Source organism: Helicoverpa armigera, chromosome 25 (genome assembly GCF_030705265.1).
Source record: "Helicoverpa armigera isolate CAAS_96S chromosome 25, ASM3070526v1, whole genome shotgun sequence".
In the NCBI taxonomy this organism is placed as follows: Eukaryota; Metazoa; Arthropoda; class Insecta; order Lepidoptera; family Noctuidae; genus Helicoverpa; species Helicoverpa armigera.
The window spans coordinates 8,274,142-8,295,221 of record NC_087144.1 but is presented as its reverse complement, the minus strand read 5'-3'; the positions used below and the strand labels follow the sequence as shown (position 1 = coordinate 8,295,221).

General features: G+C 37.4%; 1 protein-coding gene across 4 annotated transcripts in view; it reads left to right on the top strand.

Moving 5' to 3' along the window:
- The first annotated feature begins 1,769 nt into the window (after positions 1-1,769).
- LOC110377433 (oxysterol-binding protein-related protein 3) overlaps positions 1,770-21,080 on the top strand; it is a 45,423-nt gene continuing 26,112 nt past the window's right edge. For 2 of the 4 annotated variants that reach the window (XM_064041352.1, XM_064041351.1), the window contains exons 1-6: positions 11,466-11,637; positions 14,329-14,430; positions 18,312-18,468; positions 19,659-19,788; positions 20,092-20,312; positions 20,669-20,766. In XM_064041352.1, coding sequence (XP_063897422.1) covers positions 11,601-11,637; positions 14,329-14,430; positions 18,312-18,468; positions 19,659-19,788; positions 20,092-20,312; positions 20,669-20,766 — 745 coding nt within the window. In that variant the 5' untranslated portion in view covers positions 11,466-11,600. Of the gene's footprint in view, positions 2,084-11,451; positions 11,638-14,328; positions 14,431-18,311; positions 18,469-19,658; positions 19,789-20,091; positions 20,313-20,668; positions 20,767-21,080 lie in introns of those variants that run through there. The other 2 variants (XM_049845848.2, XM_049845847.2) reach the window with 2 other exon arrangements.

Here is a 21,080-nt window from a genome sequence, read left to right as displayed (position 1 = left end):
TTTTCCTAAAAGATATAAAAAGGCAACCGCCCTGCTGTATAAAGAGGAAAAAGACTGTCAGTTTCTTTGAATCAAATAAGCTCCGGAACTAGAGAACCGATTTGAATAATTATTTCATTGTTACAAAGCGAACTACAGCACCACTAAAACAACATCGCAAACAAAAATTAAAATTAATGTTAAACGACTTATGGTAGGAGCTTCATATCCCCATTTCTTACTCTACTACGCCCTTCCCAGACCCTGACCTCCTTTATTCTACCATTAAAAACATCTAAATTACTTAAGGTCATCTTTATCTACACACTTATGGGCACGTATTTTTGATGTTAACGAGCATTATATCAGCCTTAAAGCTTTGAGTAAAATCTTCTAATCTTAAGTCACGATGTCACGATTTAGGAGATAAATCCCTGCGTGAGAAGGGCCTCCTTAGGTTGTCCTCGTCGAGGCTTTAGACCGCGGCGACCTCTCGCGTCCGGCCCTGGTTCAGGCCATGATCCGGGGCGAGAGGGAATGCCATCGCCTCCTTCTGCGAAGCAGTCATGCTCGAGAAGGAGGCGGCGGAACGCCAGAGAGTTCGCACCTCTCATCCCGGCCGCCGCGCTGAACCAGGTAGACACCACGGTTGCCGGCCACCGTAGGCGTCTATTTAAGACAACAGACCCGTGTCGACGGCGCGCGTTGTTCCACGCCCTCCTCAAGGAGATATCAGCAACCCCAGCGGGGCCCAGCAGAGCCAAGGTCTGTCGCGCAGCCCCGATTGTTTGAAAGAGTTACCGTAGCCCCGGTATATAAAAGGCCTACGACGGAACACGGCGGTTTTTAGTCAGTAAGAGTCTGACACTCCCTCACAGCTGCTAACTCACAACGGAGGACTCACACATGACTTTTGACGTCGTTAAAAAAAAATAAAAGGTGTATGTACATCGAATGTATTCTGAATAAAATGAAGCACGAAATTACAAATTATGGGTACTTTTATTTTTAGACCATACTACCACTTTTACTTATCTAAGGCGCTGCAGGAGTAGCAGTAATTTATTATTTCAATGATCCAGTGAAAAATTACAGTGTAGACACCAAGTACAGAATATTAGCTTACATTACTTGGTTGCAAAACGTTAAATTACATGGCATTTAAATTATTGCTGTGTGAACGCAACTTTGTCACAAAAATATCAATTTACGAACGCAACCTCTGTAATATGGAGGAAAAATAATGTTGCCATCATAAAACGGGTTCCCTTACATCGGAGATGATACTTTTGAAAATTATTTATTTTATTTATTTATTTATTTACACAACCTTACATGAAAATGAATCTTAACTATGATTAATTTCAATCTAGTTATAAAAATATGAGACAGAATGAGACTGTAAATAATGTCAAACATTTCCCCCCACCGTTCTCCATTAAAATAACAAAATACATTTTCCTCTTCAGAGGAGCATTGTAATTTTGTTGTCATGTACATCGTGCATCACAGTTATAAATAACTTTCGTTGTAATTTTAGTACTAAATACTCAATTCTTTATTATCGCATATTTAGCATTCATTTATGTTTTATTTTCTTAACATTTATGGACCATCTAAAATTTTGACATTTTGCAGACGTAATATTTTTCTGTAATTGGTGCAAACTAGCCTGAAAATTCTACCGTTACCGTTATGTGACCGTTATGATTTTTTTATTACAACAGCTGTTGTAACATGTAAAAACATATATTGGAAATATGTATTCCAGCTCTGGTAACATCAGTATTACAAACGTCAAATTGCCGCAATGACGCAAGCAGTTGACATGAAAGAAGGGGAAAAATCCTTGACGATCTTTTCTTCAATCTTTCAAAATGGTGTTTCATACTAACGAGTTTCTTTCTAAATTATATCAATTATTACTAAAATGAACTGTAAATTGTACGTGTAACAAGTGAACACCATTATATATTGTAAATAAAAATTCTCTGTGTTACTTTATATTTGCGAATCTTGTGTGTTAAAAAAATCTGATCGGCGATATCCAAAATCAATTACTACTGTGATGTTTGTGTTCTGACTGTTATTTAGAGTGTATTACGTAAGTATATTGCATATTTTTGTTGTTAAACATGTTTGGTGCGGGTTGACAGTGCCAAGTTTTACGTATGCGGCAGTGGTATAATTTTTAAATAGATTATTTTTTATTGTCGAAGACACCCAATTTTTCTGGTAATTTTGGCGGCATTAGTGTTTATTATGAAGGTAATTAAGGTTTATTAGTGCCTGTGGTGCGATAAAACCTGTTTGCTCGCCTGGTTGAAGGCTGGCTTGCAATGTACATTGTATCAGCAACCAATATGTTGGGAAGCCGTATTATTTTTTCCTACCGCGAAGAGTTGGCATTGAGAATAATTTTTGATATATTAATGTAGCTAATGGATGTGTGTTTATTCATAGATTGGTTGAGTGATTTATTTCATACAGTTTACACTCCTTCACATCCCCATATTGATCTAAATCTTATTAGAAATAATTGTATCAGTATTTTAAAATATATTTGTAGAATCAGCTGTTATTTCATATTTAAATTCTAGGACAGGAAATTGCAAATTAATGGGAACCTTAAATTATAATTTTACAGTTGAATAGAAATGTTAAACTTTATTAATCAAAACAAAAATCAATTGAACTGTATAGATGGACAACTGCCAAAATATAAATTATATCACTCAAAAGCATTTTATTAGCCGCTAATAATACTTTAGATCAAAAAGGTTTTATAAATAAACTAGGTTTGTCTGTGATTTTAATCTTATTACACAGGAAGTACTCTATTAGTTGTGGTATGCATAGAATAAATATTTTCTTTGTTCTACCAATTACAATTATCTAATAAGATATTTAAGATATGAATTCCTTCATATGTTTACTGTATCAAAAAATCAGTTCTGGTATTAAGGAGCTGTCTTTGTTACTATGGAAACCAAAAAATATTTCAACGTAAACAGGATCTATTTCCCTAGGGAGCTTCTTCTGGAATGGACTAGGTACTAAATTTCATAATATGATTTAATATTTAATTTTAAGTTTCATAAGTGCTTGTGGTTAAGACCTAATTAAGTAAAATAAATGATTTGAACAATTCACATCTAAATAGGTAATTAAAAACATTGACACAAGACTCCAATTTAATTATGTAAAAAAAAAACTTAAAAATAATTGCAAGCAAACTACTTAAATTCCATGATTAAAGTTTTTAAAACAGTTGTAACGAGGAAGTACGTACACTCGTCTTAATCTCAGTAAATAATTGAAGGTCATTCGGACCTATTGAACCTTGGTCTCTAGGTAATAAACATAACTCTTTGCGAATGGGTTACCTGCTTAGATTGTGTTTTTAAATTACGTACTTACGTTATAAAATTAGATGGTTTGCATATCCAAGTAAAAATCATTTAAAACTTGCATGTCATCGTTGTCACTAATTTTGAAAAAAATCAAGGTAGGTAAGTAGTTAATACAATGAAAATGGGAAGAGGCTCAGCAGACGACAATACTAAGTACTATAGATAGACTCATATTTTGGCCTGGTTTGTATAAAATTTTAATTTACAATCTAATTACATTATAGGTAAGATCAAGACAGAGCGTTGTAATTTGCCAAATGACCTGCAGTGGCTGGCATAGAAATGAGTCTCAAAGTACATACTTATAAGCATCTTTTTAAAGTACTCCCAAAAATTATATTATGATATACATAATTCTAAACAAAAGGTTTAACCTTGCATCTTGACATTCACGGTACACTTATTTTAAAGAGCAATTTACATATTTACAACCATCATCATCCAAGCCTTTTTCCAACAATGTTGGGGTCGGCTTCCAGTCTAACTGGATGTAGCTGAGTACCAGTGCTTTACAAGGAGCGACTGCCCTATCTGACCTCCTCAACCCAGTTACCCGGGCAACCCAATACCCCTTGGTTAGACTTATTTACAACCACTAAATAATTTTCCAACAAGTAATGTCTTAAAATACAAAATTCATACTGCAAATACGGTTGTAAAATCAATAAATAATTTATTCAGACAAAGTATTTAATGTATTACAAATTATACAGTAATGTACATAAAGATATATCCATTCAATGTTTACATATAAATTAGTTTTAATATTTATGACGAGGTTTTATTTTGTAAATAATGTTTAAGCTTTATATGATACGGTGGTATTATCTAAATCTTTGCTAATAGAGTAATTAAAAGTTTTTATGTATTTGTTTATATCTTAGAAAATAGAAAGTAAAAACAGACTTTGTGAGAAAAAGTCTCAATAGGTATATGTGCAGCATAACTCGTTGCCGATTTTCATTATAACATACTTTTTTTAAAGTGAAACAAATATCACAATGTATTTAGAAAACCACTAAGAACATCGTCATATTTATGCCTTCACCATGTCTTTTATTATGATAGTTTAAAGAAATGGATGTCCAAAATTCTACCATAAATTCTTATAACATGTTCCATTAGGAGAACACTTAAAGGCGTCAATCCATCAGCACTATTCTTAACAAAATGACTAACACCTGACTACACAATTGCTCAACTACTAAAGAATATAAAAGCCAAGAGGTTCTCAGCTAGAATTCACATTACAATACAATAGAATCAATTTGAATACCTACTTTAGCGATGTTGGTTCATTTTGTTATCTTTTATAGCGAGATGGCTTAAGTCTAAAGTACATAATGCTTGGTGTTTATTTAAGTGGTTATAATACTAGCATTATGATTCAGTTCTACCTGTTTCAGTATGAGGTATGAATATTTTTGATGTGTCATCTATTTGGTATTGACGTTTGTCCGACGTAGGATGATAGGCCTCCCCCTAAAAGCGCTTACAAACTAGCCATTATCGTTTTGACACGCTTGTTAACGACATAAAATAAAAAAAATCAAAATCAAAAATCATTTATTCAAACTTGGCTGCAAGACAGCACTTTTTGAACGTCAGAAATTTACAAAAGACAGCCCCCAAAACGCCCACCCTTCACTACTTCCTATGTGTTTTGCTGAGAAGAAACATATTTTTGACATGTAGCCGAGTGGTTTTCCAAGCCAAACGTCGAAAATCTATTTTTGCTCCATTTTTAATTGCCGTCCTAGGAAGATGACGTCATAAAGCACATCCTACATTCCTATCTTACTGAAAAGTTGAAATCGTAGTGAGGAGGTAGGAATATAGGATGTGTTTTGCGATATACATGCCATAAGCGCATACGATGCCTTAGAGTCTAAGGCCGTATGTGAAACTGTGCCGTATTGCCCATTCCCAAATTATCCCAACCTTATTCTGACTATCTCTGGGCATCATTCCATATCATTTAATCCTTAGTCCGTGAATTTAACTTCATAATCCTCAAGCCAGCCGCGACCATCCATCATTCATAACAAACTTTCGCTCTTAGCAGAATTTATGTCGTTCCAATGACTGCTTACCATATAACCTTCTACTTGTAGGTATTATAAACCTTGCTGACTTGATAATCTCGTGATCAGCACGTAGCTATTATTCTAGGCTGCATTATGAAACCGTTGATGATTCAATATTTAAATCGTTACCCTTCCTCACTCTCCCAGTGTTACCAAGGACTGCTCAGAAAACTGAGTTAAGGAGAGGTCAGATAGAGAGTCGTCCATGTAAAACACTGGTACTCAGTTGCATCCATTTAGAATGAAAGCAGAGCTCAACATAGTTGGGAAAGGATATTCAGATGGTGACGACTGTGACGACCCTTCGTCAGTTTTCGTCACAATAAGAATTGATGTCTAAACTGACCAGGATAATTCAAAGATCGCATTACGTCGGTCCCGAAATTCTATTGACCTATGCTACAAATGACGCAACGTGTCATTAACTTCCAGACAAAAATAATAACAGATCACTTCATTCAATCAATGTCTTCGTTGCTAACCACACCAATAGATATGAAGTACCTACATAATTACCTATAGCATCTAGAGACTCATTATGAAACGAGTTTTTCGTTCTGCCACTTTATAAAGATTTAATTCCATTGTTTAAGCAGTACTTTTAGTACTAGTAAATGGCCTGTAACCACTATTATGGATAGCATGACAGAATGCTGCGGTCGACATAAGTGGCGACGAAATTATGAGTAGTTAGACTGAGGGTTTCGTAAAATGGCGTCCACGAGGTGGCAGCACCGAGTCGTCAGGTCCAAATAACTGTCAAAGTGCTTATCTTTACTATGAATAGTGAACGATTTTAGTGTTTTTTTTATTTTATAATTAAAGCACTGCATTATTGTTTTACTATTGCGGTTGAGTAAATAAAAAAAACGAAATCATATTGTGTTAAAAAAATTTTCAACAAGCTTTTCCTTAGTACCAGTGACTTTTGCACCCTCTCTCTTAGCTCAATTTTTAGTTCGGAAACCTTATTCTGACCGTAGTCCATAATAAAATCAATACCTTCCAATATAACAGAATTTCAATAAACAATAAGACGTGTTTGGAAGACGCATATGGCGCCAAAAAAATTTCAAAACCCTCATTGGAGTCACCGTAAGAGGTGCCAATCTTCTGCAGTCTTCATTATAGTCGCGTCCAAATATGTGCGTCCACTTGTCGGTATCGTACGCAACGGACGTATTCGTATATTATTTATATAGAAACCAAACAAGTCGTCCACCTTCCGCATCGTACGCATCGCATTCTATATAAATAATACTACGCCGTTGCGCGATAAGATACCGACAAGTATGAATAAAGGACTAAACAGCAAAAGAAACCGAAAATAACAAAAAACGTTTAAATTGAAATGGAGTTCTAACCATATCAATCGACAGGTGCAAAACAAATAAATAACCTAATGTTAACATACCATAACCTTCATACAAACACATGCGATATAGAAAAATCCGCACCTGAAAATATGCGTGATAAAAAACGATATTTTTAATGGCCGTCCTTGAAATTGGACAATCGCTTTTAAACCAACACTGCGCATAAAGTTTTATTTATTTAAAATGTTGCCACAATAAATATTACGTGCTCCAAAAGTCATTTCAACTCGCTGCGGATATAATTATAGAGGAAATGAATCATTACTGTGTTTAGGAGCTATTTACTTACTACAACTTGCATTTTATGTGAAACTGTCGTAGATACGTGTAATATAATTATGATTTAAATAGCTGTTGAATTTATCTTTGCTGAACAAGGAGTACTTTGGGCCACAATAAACACTTCTAAAATGATTCATGCGAACTATGCTGAAAATCAGCATTTTGTGATTGTCAGATTTACAAACGTCTTAAAAGGTACTCCTTTTATCTTCGATCGCAGTCAAAAACGACATCGCGCACATTTCTATGCCCGAAAAGCATAGCTTAGCGTTCAAGGAAAATGTTCCTTTCTATACTGAAATATTTTCATTAATCAGCTTAGTAGTTTCAGAGAACTTTACCTCTTTACTATTTGTGTTATCTAATTTTACTCGCATTCCCAAATATGAACTAATACAATAATTTCCGGCATTATTAGGCCACTATCGACAATTCTGATAATATCATATTTCCGCGAAAACAATGGCAGTTTGGTGGCCGATATCGTGAACTTTGGAATTTGGAATTTTAAATGTTATTGAAGCTATGACGTTTTATTCAGCCAAACTGTCATAAAACTCGTGGGTGAAAATATTCCTAACCTAGAAGGAAGGAAGAAGAACTCTCAATCATATTTTGACTATGCGTGTGTGGCAAATCTCATTTAGAATAAATCTTATGCTTATAGAATGGATACAAAACTCTCTGTCCTGTTACCTTTTCCCAAATAAGAGCTTGTCCGGATTTGGCACAGAGCCTAAACACAAACCGGAGAAAAACATGATACTTTTTATCTGGGTTGATTAAGTAGCTTCTGTCAACCATTCTTACCAGGGGCACATTTGTACCCAGTAAGTAGTACATTGTCGAGGTCAGATAGAGGGTCGCTCCATGTTAAATTGTGGAAGATAGGTAACTACAACATTTGAAAAACTACTAGCCAGATATCATGAATTAGATATCCAATAAATCCATAGGGAGTACTTATAGAAAACTCGTTTAATACGCTCGTGGATCGACCACAGGAGGAAACCAAAAAGTAAACTATCTATCTAAAATATTACTATCTATTCTGCATCACTTCCCAACGACTCACTTGGGAACGACGAGAAGTTCTACATAACTATTAACCTTGCATTATTCCTAAGAGCACTGTATTCGTCCTAGATATCCTAATTAATTGGCGGTTTCAAGTCTAGAGAGTTCTAACTGAATACCAAAATACTAACTTTCGTAGAACTTCTAAAACTTCGTAATTCGATTACTTGTTTGCGAGAATGCCTATATCAATGAGCCGTAAATGATAAATTGACGATATTCTGTTTCGATACATGTTTCAATACGCACCATGGGATGGAATGACAGTATTATTATTAGCTATTTTCCACTACTACGTATATTGCCATCGACTCCATTTCTGACCAAATTTTGCGCGGCACTAACATCTGACCTTCACAACCCAATTACTTAGCAATACCAATATCTCTCTGCATTTCCTCGGTTAGTTCTACTGTCTCCAAAAGAAATTTTCGCTCCAATTATTTCACAGCTAGTGTAGATTATGTAGTTAGGTCTAGAAGTCACCCCTTTCTATTATTCATAGTCAGCTCTAACGTACGGTACCTATGTCCTACATGCAAGGTTTCATTGTTTACCCGCACAATTTTTATGCTGTAATATACCAGTCTCTTTCCGCAGTTTTCCTTGAATGACGTTTTCCTCAATGTCTTGTTCGTTGATTTGTGATATAAGGAAGGTTTTGTGAACACCTAAGGATCTTTACGTGTCAAGAAATCCGAGCCCTTTCTTACAACGGATGCCTTTTCCCCGAAGTTGTTGTAAGTTGATCTTTTCTGTTTTGGATAGTGTAACTTGCCAGTCCTTCACAAACTTCTATATTGGGTCTGTCCTAATTCAGTATGCGTCATTAGTTGGGTATTCCCATGTTATCCAAATATAAAATACATCGTGGACTTGAATGCCAATAAAGTGTCGCATTCCTCTTTCAAACTGCCACTATCTTGCTCAAAGTAACTTCGAAGGTTCTAAGCAAGACTGGAATTTGTATTATGCTCGTGAGACGGTCAATGGATAAACGGAACGCACCAGTGAATAGCCACGGCGAATCTCCCGAAAAGTGTCACACCCTTGACCTATATACCCGACGCTTTATGTCCGACTATCAGCTAAAGTAAAGAACGATAAGAGCCAGCTTTTCATACTCTTTAGATCTAATACATCTTTTTGAGCTTCGCTTATCTTTTAAACACACCGTTCTTATTTGATTGTACTTGAATGAGGCCGTGTTTTGTTTTCTGCAATTAGATATTCCAAAGCAACTCCTTGAGAAAGAATAACAAGCTTGTGTTTTCAAAGAGGCCAGATGTTGGCGAATTATTGTGATTACAAAAGGCTGTGTTTACATAAATCTACTAGTTGAGAGAAATAATAATCACAAGACATAAAAGAACCTCGTCTCCGAGCTATCTAAATGAATTTTAAAAATTCAAAGGACTCGCAAATATATCTAAGCCGTTGAACACGCCAAAAGAATAACTAAAACAAAAATTCGGATGTCTATAGCACGACCTTGAATCACACCTTAGATTTGATCTACACTGTACACCAGTCCACGCAGGTTTGCTCGCAAACACGACGGCAGACGATGATGTCATTGCCATGACATAATGGCGCGACCCATCGCGTGAATCAAATGTTTAATGAACTAAGTTAAGTAGCAAAGTTAGGACAATATAATGGGTAAGCTGTGTTAGTGAATTAGAGGGGAATAAATAATGGCACTGCTTTATAAACTGATGTAACAAATTAAAATCCGACAAGACCATAAAGACTTCGGGTTTCATTTGAAACAATTTACTGTCTCAGGATCTGACTCAAAACCTACCTACTGAAGGGATTTTCATGCCAATTATCCCCAATAGATAGAGGTTTGGGGTAACGTTAAAAGTGAGGCCGTGGGGCCAAGGTGTTCCCTAATGACCTACAAACGGCAGAACGTTTTTCGGACGTGGGCGTACACGTATCTACTTCCAGTCTCACGGAGCGACAATTCAGTTCCCCAGACCATCCGCTTCCGACTTGTTCCCCTCCGGCAAGTTCTCAACTATATTCCGAGTACACATCGCCGATTTCGATGCAATCGATGGAGCGAGGAATCTCGATATTCGATTCTTGACAATGGATACGATTTTGGGAAGGCTAGAACTCTGAGATATAAAACTAATAATGTAAAGAGGTAAAGTTTGTGAGCTTGTCGGGGATAATCTCTGGATCTGCTGAACTAATATTGAGAATTCTTTCGCCATAAGAAAGAAAGATTATTTGTAAGTGTCACAGGCTATATTTTATGGGGGTACAAGAGGAAGTTCCCCGGAGAGAATAAACAACCGCGGGGCTTAGCTACCATGCAATATAAAGACGGGGTCTTCCAAAATTAACCCAAAAAGTGAGTGACCGAACAAATGTATTACTTTCAAAGAATAAATAATTTGTAGCACATGAGCAAATGTGTATTTACATAAGAATCTATAAAGCGTGCGTCATTGTCCCGAAAATAAATGTACAGACCGCGTAATCTTGTTATGTGCTTTGTATTTTCGGATTTAGAGATAAAATGCTTAGCTGAAATCCTTTAAACTTATCACTTAAAAGATATACTGATAATGAAAGCGTTGGTATCTCTCTAGTATGGGTATTTGATCTTTGACATCGGAATTGCTGCCATAAATTTCCTCTGGCAGGGTTTTTGGGGTTGTTGGGTCTTTGGCCCCCAAAAGCTCCGAAGCTACTGAAACGATTTGAAACATTTTTCAGTATTTTGAAGCTGCGCTATACTCGGGTGACATAAGCTATGTTTTATCCTGTTAAGGGTAGGAAATTCCCCCACGATGTGGGTGGAACTGCAAAAAACAGACAGTTATCTAAACTACTATCATGTAAGGCAAACTAAGTTATGAAGGCTGATTTACATTGAGTCAGTAACTGACGTCAGTGTAGGCGCCGAAAACTGACGCGTGCTATTTACACGAAGTCAGTGTAGTGTCAGTGTCTCGTCAGTAGTACTGTACTGACTTCAAATCAATTTACACGATGGCAGTGCCGGGTCAGCACTGACTTGTCAGTGGACTGACGTCAGTTACTGACTCAATGTAAATCAGCCATTAAACACAAAAATGCAATTTTATCTCAGTTCAAAAGATGAGTAATGGAATTACCTACCTACACCGCAGATAATATCTGAAAATCTTATAAAAAAAATATTTTTATCGATATCCTTGACAGACTATATCGATAAAATTCATATCTATTTTATATTTGTTGATAAAACCACAGTTCGAAGTTGGGACATCACTGGTGATAAAGTGCATTAGTTGTGTGAAATATAAAAAATAATAATATGGTTTTTGGAAAAATGCCTTTGTGAAATAAGTGTAAGAGAGTGCAACTAGTGTAAGACAGTAAAAATGAAAGTGAAAAACCCGTTCAAACTATTGAGAATAGGTACTACTGCACTGATTATAAATTTTATTAATATTATCATTTATTGTTTTGTGAGTCAACTGACATAGGCGAAATTATTAGGAAAAACCTAATTACCACGTTGACTATTTCCCGCTGTTTTATCCGCGTTGCGGGGGAAACACTTTCTGCAATAGGGTAAAAAGTAGTCTGATCCTTTCTCTGGCTCTAGGCTATGTCTGTACCAAATTGCATTTAAGTCGGTTCACTAATTAAATAATAAAAATTATAACGTTAGTAAGGATTTTCGCAGGCGCGACTGCTGTGCATGAGGTCGCGGGTTCGATTCCCGGGTTCAGTCGAAAACGCTCGCTGGGAGTTGGTGATTGATACACCCGTGCATCGGAGAGCACGTAAATGTCGGTCTTGCGCTTGGTCTTTCTCTGGTCGTATCGGATTACCGTCCCATCGGGCTAGTAAGGATGAAGAAATAGAGTGTGCTGTGTCCGCGCAAATGCTTGTGCATATGCGCATAATACATATCCTGCGCATCTGGCTGATCTCCTCATATGAGAACAGCCCCCGTGGCCAAAATTGGCCTTGGACGCCATTATTATTATAAGGATTTTCTGTTCTCTTAAGAATTCGCCATAATGCTTTATCAATATAGACATTATTTCATGTGAAAACAGCTCGTAACTTACCCCATTGTATGTAGGTTAAAGTGATTAATGGCATAGGCTAGTGGGTCGACTTTCGGTTAGCAATTCACTAGACGCTTTTAAAAGAATATGGTTTCGTTTTATTAACCAATTAGGCTATAAAATAATTTGACGAAAAACTCATAAATATGAATTGCCACTAATGATATGGTATGGCTATGTGCTAAATATTTTATAATCGTCAAACTTGAATAATATACTGATTATATAACCCAAGTGATTTACCCTTATCTGTAAAAGCATGTTTATTTGTGTATAATACACAAACTTCCGCGGTTTAATTATGTTTTAATCTCGTATCCATAAGCTTTGGCTTGCCCAAGTATGGACTACCATTGACAGGATATAAATTCAGACCATTAAAAAACTGCTGATATAATGCTCATTAAATGCATCTTATGAATTACCAAAACCATAGTCATATCATATACCAATTTTTCACACTATTAAGCCCCAAAGACCGCTCGAAGAAAAAAAAATAGATTACGTCCGACAAAAAAATCATAGTGGCCCTAAAATTGTTCCTCGGGGCATCCTATTGGGAACGACGTTTGATAAATGTCTATTTAAACATTAACAATCATTATTATCTCTATAAAACAACGCTGTTATCGTATTTATTTTACAGCAGCGGCCTACTTTTGTAACTGCAATGGCGATGCGTTGTTGCACTCGTTACGAGTTTCCTACTAAATATTAAATTAACACGAACTGTACAAGTTGAGCTAAGAAAATTCTTTAATTTAAATTGGACTAGAAATACAATGACAAACAAAAGCTAGAAGGATTTTTAAAGTCTGCAGCCTTATTGTGTTGTCTTTCATTTACTATAACTACGTTAGTTGACATCAAAATTAGGTGATGTTAATAAAAGTATAATATCTTTGAGTTGCTCGGCCATACGTTTTTGAGATCTAAGTATGTCTTCATTCAATGAAATTATTTCGTCATTGACATCAATTACTTCACGTGATAACAGATTAAATGCTTTATTAAATCATCTGTTGCTAATCTAGATTCATAAGAAATCGTGTCTTTTTGTTCTATGTTTATTGCCTCTTACGATCCTCTACAAATAGTCTACAGAAGTGTGGCAGTGTCTACTCAGTTACATGCATAACTGTACGTACACTAAGAGTATCCTAAGCACTGAATAATGAATATCTTAACATAATCGTCCTTTGTCTTTAGGCTTCCCATGCATATTGAGATATCATTTTGGCAACTATTAGAATACTTTTTTGATTTCTATATACAGTTTCTAAATCATTATCAACCTTGTATTGCACTGAAAAGCGTCAGATAGGCAGTCGCTTCTTGTAAAACACTGATACTCAGCTGCAGCCGGTTAGACTGGAAGCCGACCCCAACATAGTTGGGAAAAGGCTTGGCAGATGATGATGGACTGCATGACGAGCTTAATACAATGCTAAGTTACAGTGTAAAGGCGACATAATTGGCCTTTAATGACGAAAATTACATGAAGCGGCACGTTTGAATTTGTGTTGCTAATTACTGCACATAAACATGCAAGTGTAGATTCTAAGAATCCCCTTTATTCCTTCATTACAGCACTATAACGTATGATAATCGTAATTACCATGAATGATAGTTAATTTTACGTGTATCGAGATATTATGGGTGATCTCAGCTTTGCAGTAATAGGGTTACGTCATCCTGTCTATACGCTTGTAGGCAGCCAAATGTTTTCTTTTAGCGTTGTTTCGATCTGAATTTTGATTGTTTGTGTTCTTTTGTAGCTTCCAAGTTTTTTTTCTGTTTTGACAGTTTCAAAAACTCAATTGAAATGTTGAACCCTTTATCCCTGGTTACATTTTTGGGACTTTCAGCTAAAATCATGTCTTGTAGGTTTATGTTGGTTTTATTAATTTGTGTTTCCGTGTTATTGTCAGTAGAACCTTTGATGATTCAAAAGTTCTGCGTTATAGACTTCTCGTTAATGTGTTGTCTTCTAGAGTAGATATTCAATCTGTGTTTTTCTTATTTCCAGCTGAATTAAGATGGTTACTATTGGGCGCGTGTAGCGGCGAAGTCATGAATCAAGGAGGACTGAAGAATGTCGTCACAGAGCCGACGCGCCTCGAGAACAAACGTGAGTTATATCAAACAAATAACTAAACTTATCTTAGAAATTAATAACATATGAAGAAAACCTACCAATTAAAAATAATTTCAGACCTTTTACTATGGGAAATCATCAAATGACCCCTTCTGCTATGAGCTTGAGGGAGTGTCAGATTCTTACTCGACTAAAACCCACTACGTTTCTTCTTAAGCCATTTATGTACCATTGCCGCGGTAACTCTTTCGAATAATCCCCCAGCCCCGGCAGGCTTTCCGAGGTTTCGCCCGCAGACCCACGATAATTTCAGACCTAACTACCATATTGATATATCTAATGTTTGAAGAGAATAGAGGGGGCTTTTCATTTTCTTGGTCATCAAATTATCTTGGAACAATGATACATACTTCTAATAAATTGTTACCTCTTTGCTCGTCACTCCCCCACTTTCAATATCCAAACTAATATTATAAATGCGAAAGTAACTCTGTCTGTCTGTCTGTCTGTCTGTCTTTCTGTCTGTCTGTCTGTCTTTTCTTCACGCCTAAACTACTGAACCGATTTGTGTGAAATTTGGTACAGACATAGTTTGAAACTTGAGAAAGGACATAGGATAGTTTTTATTACAAAAAAAAAATAAAAAAAATTATTCCGGACATACAGCGCCATCTATTGGTCAAATCAAAAATTTGCTGGTAGTCACTATTCCACGCGAACGAAGTTGCGGGCAAAAGCTAGTACTCCATAATTTTAACATCATTTTGGAATTTCCATTTTGTGTAAGGAAATGTTTCGTCACATCTCGGTCATGGTGAATCCAAATTGTAGTTTATTATCAACACGCTTCTTGCTTCTGTTGGGTAAGCAGGCACTTAGATATCGTGAAATTGCTTGAAATGGAGAGATTTAAGGACTCGCACGCAAGTAGCGAAAATGGTACTATGTTGAACTCTCAACTAGCAATGAAGACTGCAATTGACGGTGTACTAATCCGAGTTGGGAGGATAAAAATACTATCTTTGTTGTTATTAGAAGATGGGGACTTTTGTTAAGGAATTTACTATGGTATTAAAGGAAGATCGTACCCGTCTGGATGACCACAAGAATGCTAAAAAACTTACCGCTTATGTTACTTGGCTGCCTTTGACTGTCTCGATAGTCAATTCGTTCAATGTTTTTGGTGAAAATACTGCTGAGTTTTCCATAGCAATTGAAAACTTTGACAACCGCGAAATGTGTAAATTTTATAGTTGCCCATGCCTCTGCAAAGCAAGCGTGAAGTTATATTTAAATCAAATTACAGTTTTAAGTCTTCCAAGATTCAGGTCATGTCGATACAGAAATTAGGTATGAATTTTCGGTTCGCGTGTTATCCCATTGCTGCTAATCACAATGGCATTATGGTGCACTGGTTTACCCTAGATTAAGTCGCAGTGCGCCACCTCGACCCGATAATTTAAAGTTTTTGCGGTATTTCCGTGGAGAACAAAATTACTAGCGGAGGTGCCATAACGGAGCTGAAATTACTAGCGTAGGTGCCTTAACGGAGCTGCGGGATCGTTCGCGCGAGTTACCGCGGCCCTGGTACATAAAAGGCCTATGACGGAACACGACGGTTTTTTTGTCAGTAAGAGTGACACTCCCTCACCCCAGCTAAGCCATAGCGGGAGACATTTGATGATTTTTGAGGTCGTTAAAAAAAATGGTGGAAAATAGCCTAATACCAAATATCATTGTCAGATGTCCCAAAGCTCCCGAACGCCTCGTAGTTCACTCGTAACTGATCGATTAGTCATGCCCACCGTACGAATTTGACCTAGGCTAGGTTCTTGACCTACCTGCATTATGGCATCTCCTCTAATTTTTCCTTACTCCGTGGGTTCTATGAGGTCTTGGCAAGTTTAGCGGTTTGGTCTCACAACGACTTTGAATGCATTGGAACGTGAATAAGAAATGTGTCCTGGGGTTATTTCGCTTCAAGGTTATTAGGTGACAATTTGCTTTTGATAATTGATGCGTTTCGTACTGAAAGATGTAACATCTGGTTTGGTTTATTAATCTTTCAGTCGGTTTTAGTTGATAGATTGATGCGTCTTGTCTCCATCTTCGAGAATGTCATGAAAATGTATATTATCAGTATATACTGGAAGTCTATTTGCAATCGGTTTGACATTTTGGACGTCATACGTTTAATCATAAGATGCTGATTTCAAAATAGTTGCGAAAAAATTTAGAGTTACGATAAATTTATTTTGAAAAATCTGACGAAAGCGAACCAAAATACTGATATAAATAACGACACATCCGGAAGTCAGTTTTCAAAAGACATCCAAATATTATGAAAAGTCTTATTAATAAAACACATCTGTCTATCACAGTTTTGTTTACAATACTCGTGCAAACACGTGACGTTGTCTGCTTTCCAGATTGCCATTGTAATTAACTGTGGCGTGAAATCGTTAATGAACCTCACGGTTTATATTGAATTATCTTTATTCGCTTTATTAAGTTTATTGAATACGAACATTTTGTCTTGTTAGTGGAGCCAGATGTTTCAATTAAGGTTGGTGAAATTTTGCACGCTGTAACTGACGTAATTATGTTCTGGTTATCATTTTCTCTTAGTTTGAAGTTATTGTAACTTACACTTTCTCGAAATGGTTATCATTTTGTCATCATCATCGCCTGATCTTCATCTTATAATTAAAGAGATGGGTAAAATTAATGATAACATAGGTCGGTGTGCCAAAGTCTTTATTTAGTAATGGTAAAGACAACCCAGGCAACTGGGTTGAGGAGGTCAGATAGGCAGTCGCTTCTTGTAAAGCTAGTACTCAGCTGAATCCGGTTAGACTGGAAGCCGAGCCCAACATGATTGGGAAAAGGCTCGGAGGATGATGGTAAAGAATCAAACACCTCCGGTTGGTCAAGGCGGTTCACCCGCGCCGTTAAGGAAGTCCTGATGAAAAAGTAGCCTATCTAAGTCTCCAGGGTACCACCAATACCCTGCCAAATTTCATCTCAGCCAGCTAGGATAGTAAGTCTGTGTTCCGAAATATACCTAGTGGCTAGTGCCCATCACATCATATATTGACGCCATATGGAGAAGTGTGTCAGCGCTAGTATTTACTTACGTCACTTTTGTGTCACCAATATGGCGTCATGAGCTATTATTATCATCACCTACCTAGCCTTTTCCCAACTATGTATGTAACAGCTTCCAGTCTAACCGATTGCAGCTGAGTACCAATGTTTTACAAAGAGTGACTGCCTTTCTGACATCCTCAACCCAGTCACCCAAGCAACCCAATATCCCTAGGTAAATTCACGTCATGAGTCAGTATACTGGGCCATATTAGGTTTTTCAGTCAAAGTTATATCGGGTGTGTCGTTCACAATCACATTAAATCATATTGCATATACTTTATGATATTCTATGGCGAATTGTAAAAAAAATAACCTAATCCATTCAGTGGTTTAACCAAAGGAGTCATTTTTTCGTTTTTATAATTTACAACATCATGTGTAAAGCAGAGATAAAGTTAGGAGTATCGTATGTTTTGATCAGTTGACAGCTGTCAGTTTTCAAGCGAGAATTTCTGTTGTTTGTAATGACTAACTTTTATATGGTGTTCGAATAAAAATGTGTTTTTTTTGCACATTTTTATTCCATTTACTATGTTTGAAAAAATCATTTTTTTATTTTTACGTATTTTTCTTTTATCTTTGTGTTAATCGACATATATTAACCAGTATATTAACGCATTTCATTTAATGTGATTATGAACGACACACCCGATATATGATTTTTATTTCAAATGGGCTTATGAAAGCTCTATAGAATCGTCAAGTTAGTTACACGGTTCCAAAAAGTTATATTAATCTTCTTATTCTATCTTCTCATCCACCAGGTGAGCGGCGTCGCGGCGCGGCAGGTCGCGCGGCTGCGTTGCGTCGCGCGCCCTCCGACTCCGACTGTTCAGGAGAGACTGCCTCCCTGTCTGCTGACAGCGGTGACCGCGCTCCCCGCCCGCCGCCGCAACCCCCGCGCTCTGCTAAGAATAGGGGGTAAGTCATCATCATCATCTCCCGAGCCTCCGACTCCGACTGCTCAGGAGAGACTGCCTCCCTGTCTGCTGACAGCGGCGACCGCGCACCCCGCCCGCCGCCGCAACCCCCGCGCTCTGCTAAGAATAGGGGGTAAGTCATCATCATCATCTCCCGAGCCTCTGACTCCGACTGTTCAGGAGAGACTGCCTCCCTGTCCGCCGATAGCGGCGACTGCGCACCCCGCCCGTCGCCGCAACCCCCGCGCTCTGCTAAGAATAGGGGGTAAGTCATCATCATCATTTCCCGAGCCTTTTCCCAACTATGTTGGGGTCGGCTTCCAGTCAGGATGCAGCTGAGTACCAGTGTTTTACAAGGAGCGACTGCCTATCTGACCTCCTCAACCCAGTTACCTGGGCAACCCAATACCCCAAGGTTAGACTGGTGCCGACTCTTCAGGAGAGACTGCCTCCCTGTCTGCAGATTCTAAGGTACAGGCATGTTTAAAAAAAATACACAATTAGCATACCGTTCCATACTTACGAATTTTGGGTCGATAAACTTGTCTACTATAACCTATTTACTTACAATAATAGGCAGGCAATCAAGTTAATTAAACATTAATGTAAAACTACGCTCACTGAGCAATAATTCCGTAGTTCGTATAAATAACCCCATTTCAACGTGACCTTTGAGTTGCCACAATTAACTCAAAACTTGGCGTAATCTAATATTAAATGTACCTTTTTTTAATTCAATGACTTTGATATGGGTTACACGTGGGACGGCTATTTCTGAATTTACATGGTCAACATTTGAAGATATATAAAACAAACTTTTGTGGTTTTACGAATTTACAGATTTGAAATCGTCTCTTCTCTATCTTATCAAATGAGCTGCAGGTTTTAATCACTTAACAAGCCCTAGTGTCAGAGTTTTCTCAAATCCGCTTGACGGCCTCTGACGTGGAATTGTAACAATTACTGCTACTGAATAGCATTCGCGGACGCTGGCTTTACTTGCCCTCTGCACGGAGACGTTGGTAACACCGCCAACATCCGTACTGAACTTAAAACTGAAATATAGGGGATGGTTCCTGAGATCAGCGTATTCAAGTAATTGTAAAGATTTTGATATAATATTCTTCGATAAAACGGTCATTTTGCAGAAAACGTAAAATATTTCTTAATGGTTTTTCTTCTACTTCTCAGCCGTCGTCGGGGCAGTGAATGGGAGGTCCTAGAGGGGTTAAAAGACGGCCAGAGGTTCGAGAAGAGGCCAGACGTCTTCAACGGCTACCTACACAAGAAGAGGAAATGGCCTCTGAAAGGGTGGCACAAGGTAACTTATTTGTTTTTACATGTATCCTCATTAACTTTGCCTTTTCTGAAGTATGTTAGGGTCGGCTTCCAGTCTGACCAGATACAGCTGAGTACCAGTGTTTTACAAGGAGCGTCTTCCTATCTGATATCCTCAACTGAGTTACGCGGGCAACCCAATGTATGTTTTGAATACCGAATTGTTATAAGACTTTTTGGATGTTCGCTACTCGTAAACGGTTTTTTTTACATGTACGGTCACAGATATTAATTTTTCACACTTTAAATTAGTGGTTTTTACCTAAAATTTCTCAAAACTTTCCAGCGATTCTTCGTAGTAGACGGCGGTATACTGGTCTACGCGCGTTCCCCCACAGATGTGGCTCGCGGCCGCCTACACGGCTCAGTAGACGTCGGTCTTTCCGTGATCTCGGCCAAGGCAAGGCGCAGACGTATCGATATAGACGCCGACGAGTTTATATACCATCTGCGAGCGAAGACGCCCGATGTCTTCCGAACGTGGTTGAACGTGCTTAAAGCACATAGGTATGTATTGTTTTAGAAAAGAATAGGTAATAGTTTTGTGTACGTGGTGTTACACGGCTCAGTAGACTTTGGTCTTTCCGGGATCTCGGCTAAAGCAAGATGCAGACGCATCGCTTTAGCACCAAATAAGAATCAAGCCCAAAAATCATGAGGAAGCCAATTTTTTGCCATTCCAAATATGCCATTACTCGAGGAAATTTTTGTCTTTTCCTCTTTGTGTTTATCTATGCGTTATATCATGTAAATAAAAGTATTTTCTTTCTGTCTTTTAGGAAGATAAGTGGTTTTTCCGCCTACCTCCGTCTATCCAGACTAATTTTCGTCCTGACTTACAAAATATCTTGATCTATCTACAGGTTATATAGGCAACATTTGCTAACATTCGGTGCGCGGGAGTCGGTGCCAAAGATCCATGCGCCCCTAGACGATCTACCTCCCACAGACAATTCGTCACGTAAGTTATTTCTTTTTAATGTAGAATATTAAACCTTTTTTTTGCTATTGTTCTTTTTAAGCATGCTGTAAGATTTTAGCCTAGATTCTGTGCAGGTTTTTTGAGGGTAGTTAGAAAAAGTGTGGTTTGTAGGTGTGTGAGTGTTTTAGATGTGTGTATGTGTGCGTTTGTGTTGTTACTAGACTTCAAAATACGTAGGTATGTATTTTTCTTATCATAAGCATATCATTTCTGATTAATCATTTCTTGAAGTGTCTATTAAACCCATTCAGGGCTTTATGAGATAAAATATTCACATCAAATGATGTATGTCA